This window comes from Tarenaya hassleriana, unplaced genomic scaffold, assembly GCF_000463585.1.
Source record: "Tarenaya hassleriana unplaced genomic scaffold, ASM46358v1 Cleome54, whole genome shotgun sequence".
Classification (NCBI taxonomy): Eukaryota; Viridiplantae; Streptophyta; class Magnoliopsida; order Brassicales; family Cleomaceae; genus Tarenaya; species Tarenaya hassleriana.
In genome coordinates, this window is record NW_010968045.1 from 34985 (window position 1) to 41061 (window position 6077).

The window sequence follows — 6077 nt, forward strand, 5'->3', positions numbered from 1 at the left end:
TTTTTTGTTTTTATTTTTAATTATTAACTGATTTTTTATTCAAAGTCTCTCTCTCTCATCTCCTCTCAATTATTCGATTTCGATTTTCGTACTTGTCTGAAGTGATTTTCATATCAGTTTTTATGTTGATTGCGGTCGGCTCTTCTGTTGTCTGAATTAATTCTCATATCAGTTTTTACGCTAAATTCGTGTAATCTGTTTATGTTAGAATTGAGTGTTGACTTGGGTTTTGGCTTTCTGAATCAGGTTCAAAAAGGTTAAGGTTTTGTGGGGGTTTTGATTCTGTCTTTTTGAATGGAAGCTAATATGACGGCAGTTGTTCGGAGAATGGCTGCTTTTGCATTTGCTTCTGCCTCAGGTCTGCTTCAGACTCATCCCCTAGGGAGAGGTACTCTGAACAACTTCTTGCACTGTTCCTCTGTCTTAAGTTGTCGGATATCGGCTTTTTCCGATGTTAGAGACCGCAATATGTCATACAGAGGTAGATTGAGATGTCGGGTTCATGATTGTCATGCCGAGGATGCTGTTGATTTGTTCGATCAGATGGTTCAGTCTCGTCCCTTACCTTCCATCGTCGATTTCACTAAACTATTGAGAGTAATCATGAAGATGAAACGGTATGATGTTGTCATTTCCCTCTGCAAGAAAATGGAATTGCTTGGGGTTTCACATGATATCTACTCTTTGAACATTCTACTCAACTGTTTCTCCCACTCCCGTCAAGTGTTTTTGGGTTTATCTGTCGTGGGCAAAATCTTGAAACTCGGTTACGAGCCGAATGTAGTCACCTACACTACCCTAGCTCATGGTTTCTGTATCCACGGAAAGATTTCAGCGGCCTTAAGCTTGGTTGACCAAATGGTAGAAGAGGGATACAAACCTGATGTCGTAACATTTAGTACTTTGATCAACGGATTTTGCCTTGAAGGTAGAGTCTCTGAAGCATTGAGTTTACTTGATCAGATGCAAAAGATGGACTGTCAGCCCGATGTAGTTACATTTGGCATTGTTATAAACGGGGCCTGTAAGGCAAGAGATCATGCGTTGGCCATGAATCTACTCGAGAAGATGGAAGAAATGCATATTGAGATCAATATCGTAATTTATAATACGATCATCGACTATCTTTGCAAAGCCGGACACATGGAGGGTGCACTGAACCTTTTCGGAAAGATGAGTAGTTGTGGGATTGTACCAAATGTAGTAACTTTTAGTTCTATGATAAATGGTTACTGCAAGGCTAATAGGGTCGATGAGGGTCTTAATCTCTTTTATGAGATGTCTCGAAGAGGATTGGTTGCTAATGCGATTACTTACAGCACCCTCATCCAAGGGTTTTACAGAGTAGGCAACCTTGGTGCTGCCCAAAATGTTTTTATGGAGATGCAATATAAGGGTCATCGTCATGATCTTGTGACTTATAACATTGTGCTTGATGGACTCTGTAAGAATGGAAAAACGGACATGGCACTTTGCCTATATAATAAGTTGGATAAGAGTGGGATTGACCTCGATATACCTCTCCATAGTTGCATGATGCATGGTTTGTGCAAGGTTGGGAGGGTTGACGAAGCGTTGATATTATTTAATAAGCTTCTTGACAGAGGGGTGAAGCCGAATGTTATCATGTATAACATAATGATCTCCGGTCTTTGCGGGAAAGATTCACTCTATGAAGCCGAGAAGGTAATTGGGAAGATGAAAGAGACTGGTTGTTTTCCCGACGATGGTACGTATAACGCATTGATCAGGGGTCGTCTTAGAAGTCGCTTTCCATCGATGGTTATCGAGCTGATACGAGAAATGCAGAGCAATGGCTTTTCTATGCATGCATCGACCTCAAATATGATAATGGATATGATATATGGAGGTATATTGGATAAGGGGGTTTTGGATCTCCTCTCTTAGTAGATGCAAGTACTAAACGGCTGATGAGAAGAGCCAACATCGCATGGTTGTATGTTTGATGAGAAGAGCCAGAAACTTCAAGCTATCCAGGTAAATTATCTCTATGTTTCACTTTCTCTGTTTTCAATATCATAAATCCTGTCTTTGTTTGTTTGGGCACAGCCTGCCTCCTCATTGGACGTCTGATTGGATCTATTTTTTTTCCTTTTGTCATCCAGACAAGAGACAAGAGCCATGATCTTGGGTGTTCTGAGCGTTTTGATGTAAGAACACTATTGTCCCTGGAGCTTCGATCCACTCCGAAGCATGATTTCAGATGTCTTTTCATGACAAATCATTCTCCTCTTGTCAAGGCATGGTAAAATCAAAGACTCAATCAAATCGAGCCTCGTCTCAAAAAGCTGCAGAAACTCATGGCTCTTCGGTCGGAACTCGGACATCACGACCAACTTCAAAAAAACGACACAGCAGCTCGAGGGCATGGAGCAGAGGTAGTAGCAAATGATGTATTGAGGTAAGAACAATAGTGCCCCTGGAAGTTGAGATACTTTTTTAACCCTGCTTTTTGGGAAACTGCACAAGGTTCTGATGAAAACGCCCGTCAAGGCATGGTAAAATCGAACCCCCTGTTTTTTCCCTTTTGTCATTCAGGCTACCACAAGTATAGTAGACGTACCTGATTTGTTGGTGAACGGTTCTGTACCCTTTGACATTGATGACATTCCTCTTGATCTAGACATTGACCCCTTGAAGACTTTCTCGCGTCAAGCCCTGTGCCTGATGATATGGATTCATCAGCAACAGCAGATGTGAGAACAAGGAGACCGAGAAGAAGCAAAATGGGTGGGACAGAGCCAAACATATGGACAAGCTGACCGAACAGGTGGGTCTTCTCTGTTTCGAGTTTCAGTCAAACCCTAAATTTACAGCCTGCCTCATTGGGTTTTTCTGCTTGGATCTGTTTTTTTTTTCCTTTTGTCATTCAGGCAAGAGCCATGATCCTTGGGTGTTCCAAGTGTTTTGGTGTAAGAACACTGCTGCCCCTGGAGCGTCGATCCACTCTGAAGCATGATTTCAGATGCCTTTTCATGACAAATCGTTCCCCTCTTGTTGGGAGAAAAATCAAAGGTGAGAGAGTCTGTGATTTGTGTCTCATTTGTTACAAGAAGAAGAAGCAATGCAATCCGTGCGTCGAAAGAGGTCAGAATCTCTGATTTCCCCTATGTCCGAAAGAAACCAATCTCTGATATGCGTTTGTCGGCAACTAGAGATCATTAGCTGTTTGGGTGTTTTGTAATGTGTGTTTTGTAGCTTTCGGAGACGGGAAAAGGGCTAAACATGGGTGGAGGCCCAGAAGCTCCAGGGGGTCAATGGTGGATAATAAAAGGGAAGTTGGAGAAACACCTGGAGATAACTAAGCCTGTTGCCGAGGAGGAGCTGCCGAGTGGATTTCCATGGTGGATAAATACTCAGCTTCAATTTGATTAGGTTTTTGTTGGCCCGTGACCTGATCGTCTTTGGATTTGCGATTAAGCATGAGGAGATAACTAAGCCTGTTGCCGAGGAGGAGCTGCCGAGTGGATTTCCATGGTGGATAAATACTCAGCTTCAATTTGATTAGGTTTTTGTTGGCCCGTGACCTGATCGTCTTTGGATTTGCGATTAAGCATGATTCTCGGCTTTTATGGGTTCAAATAAATGTAGCATTGGGTACACATTTGTTCTTACACTTGTCTGGGATTGGATCCGACACTTGGGCGGTTGACACGTGGCGTTGTAGGGTCGCTTGTTCGTGATCTTGCTGAAATCATCTACATATATGTACCCACCGTTTCATGATAGGATAACACGTGCCCACTTGCATCAAATCCGCCAAGGTTACTGGTCAATAGTTTATTTTATTTTTTTTCTTAATTTATCTAACATGCATTCATTCACCATCTCGAAAAATAGAAGTCAGAATGATAACATGAGACATGAATCGAGTGATGATAAGCTCCTCACATTTATCCATCTCATTCATCGAACAAAGTTTCAATTCTATCACAAGGACTCAACTTTGTATGTAAAATCCAAGTACGGCAATACGTGGACTAAATCTGAAATCGATCCGACAAAAATCATATAAATTGTTAAGATTTTAATAGGAGGTTGTGTGAAATGCCAGTTTGGTTGAGTAGTGATCATATAGTTGTCACTAGGTTTTTGTTTTGCATAATGAAAAAGTATAAGACGAGTTGTGATGATAAAAATACTTACAAACAAATTTAACGAAATACAAGTGGAACTAAATGAAAATGTCCAACTAAATGAATCGTAACTTAGATTTATTTAAATAAAAAAAGACTGATTTCATATGGTTATTAAACCAATATTATTGTGATAAAATATACATATCATACAAATATAACTTAATCTTAATTTTTATTTATTTGGAATAAAGTGACCAAAATTAAGTTTGTAAAAAAAATAATACAACGATTTACACTAAATGAGACCAATAAAAGAGTCAAATGATTAGTATATATGTGTGGTAATACTTAACTATAAAAATATTCAGTATATTTCAAATATGGTGTATGAATTTGACGAAAAGCGTAGAAACTGGTAAGAAATTTTATAGGAGATCATGTGAATTGTCAGTTTTATTAGGTAGGGATAACATGATTGTTATTGGGTTTTTGTTTTTAAAATTTTTTAGAAATTTATCGGTCGGGTTTTGAAATGCATATTCTAAGTGAAATATCAGCAAAATCTGATCATCAAAGTTCAGGTATAATTAATATCATTTTTTTGAAACCTTAACTCCTATGATGGATAATTTATATTAGATATTATTTTAAAAAAATACAAATAACATAAATATAACATAATCTCAATTGTTTAATAAATATATTAACTAGATATCTATATAAAATTTAAATATTAATGAGATTGTATAATATATGTTATATCAATATATGTTATTTGTATTATATCAATATTTATTTATTTTAGTATTATATCAATATTTATTTTAAAATATTTGTTAAATTAATATATGTTATTTGTTGATTTCTAACTCTAACCAAATTTATATTATTGTCTAAAAATGATATTTTTCATTAGTTGTAAATTTCGTTGCAAATATACTTTCGATGTTCACTTTTCAACTTTTGTTTCTATATAATACCCACGAAAAAAAATATAAATACAGAAGTTATTTAACTCATTATCTCTCCAGGAGTTTAAAATTATTCATCTTTTGATTTATCAATATGATTTTAAAAATCAAAAATAAAAAATATATATTTAAAACTTTAAATTTAATATTAAAATTATTTAAAATTTATATGTATTTTTATATTACGCAATATACACCAATTATTTAAAATTTGGGTCTGGTAAATATCGTTTTATTTGAGATCCAAACTCTTATCATGGATGACTAATAAAACGATGATAGATCTATTACATATGAGAAAGTAAGTCAACTCCATCATTGTAAAATCGAATAGTTTATGATAGATCACGCTATGCGCGTGGATTATTACCTAGTATATATTAAATATATTGATATATATATATATATATATCAATATATTTAATTAAAAAATAGATTGAAAATATATATCACATGATATAATACTAATATTATAAAAGTAAAAAAGAGTGTGAGATGTGATGAAATATAGAAACACGTGTAGGGTTTAACTAATTATAAAAAATAAGTTAAATCTCCAAAATTTTCATCTATTAAATAAACATTTCGATAATAGACAAATTTTCTTTCCAAAAAATAATATATATTTTGGGTATTTAGGGTTTACTACGTTTTTATCTTTAAAATTTGATTCATATGATATAAATGAATAAAATAGAACATATATGAGTAATACGTCGTATTATATAGACATAAATCAACATTACTATGATTCACACAGTCAAACTGATCATATTAATAAGTTCAGAGTGCGAAAATAATAAATTCGCGAAATTTGTGAGGGTGCGACAAGTTTGACTAGTTTGACGGTGCGACGAGTATGACGGTGCGACGAGTCAAACTGGTCAAATGATAGTGTAAATTAAATTTTGAAGGTTCAACGTGGTATATAGGACATATTATGGCATATCTAACGTGTTTTTGTTATTCGTAAATCATATTGGAAAATAATATAATCTACCCTAAC

General features: G+C 35.5%; 2 protein-coding genes across 17 annotated transcripts in view; both read left to right on the plus strand.

Moving 5' to 3' along the window:
* LOC104798479 (pentatricopeptide repeat-containing protein At1g12300, mitochondrial-like) overlaps positions 1-6077 on the plus strand; it is a 53547-nt gene that overhangs the window by 3080 nt on the left and 44390 nt on the right. The window lies entirely within an intron of this gene.
* Positions 79-6077, plus strand: part of LOC104798481 (putative pentatricopeptide repeat-containing protein At1g12700, mitochondrial) — a 49614-nt gene continuing 43615 nt past the window's right edge. For 9 of the 15 annotated variants that reach the window (XM_010520594.2, XM_019200706.1, XM_019200708.1 and 6 more), the window contains exon 1: positions 79-1998. In XM_010520594.2, coding sequence (XP_010518896.1) covers positions 295-1908 — 1614 coding nt within the window. In that variant the 5' untranslated portion in view covers positions 79-294 and the 3' untranslated portion in view covers positions 1909-1998. Of the gene's footprint in view, positions 1999-2126; positions 2792-2894; positions 3109-3219; positions 3240-6077 lie in introns of those variants that run through there. The other 6 variants (XM_010520589.2, XM_010520590.2, XM_010520587.2 and 3 more) reach the window with 6 other exon arrangements.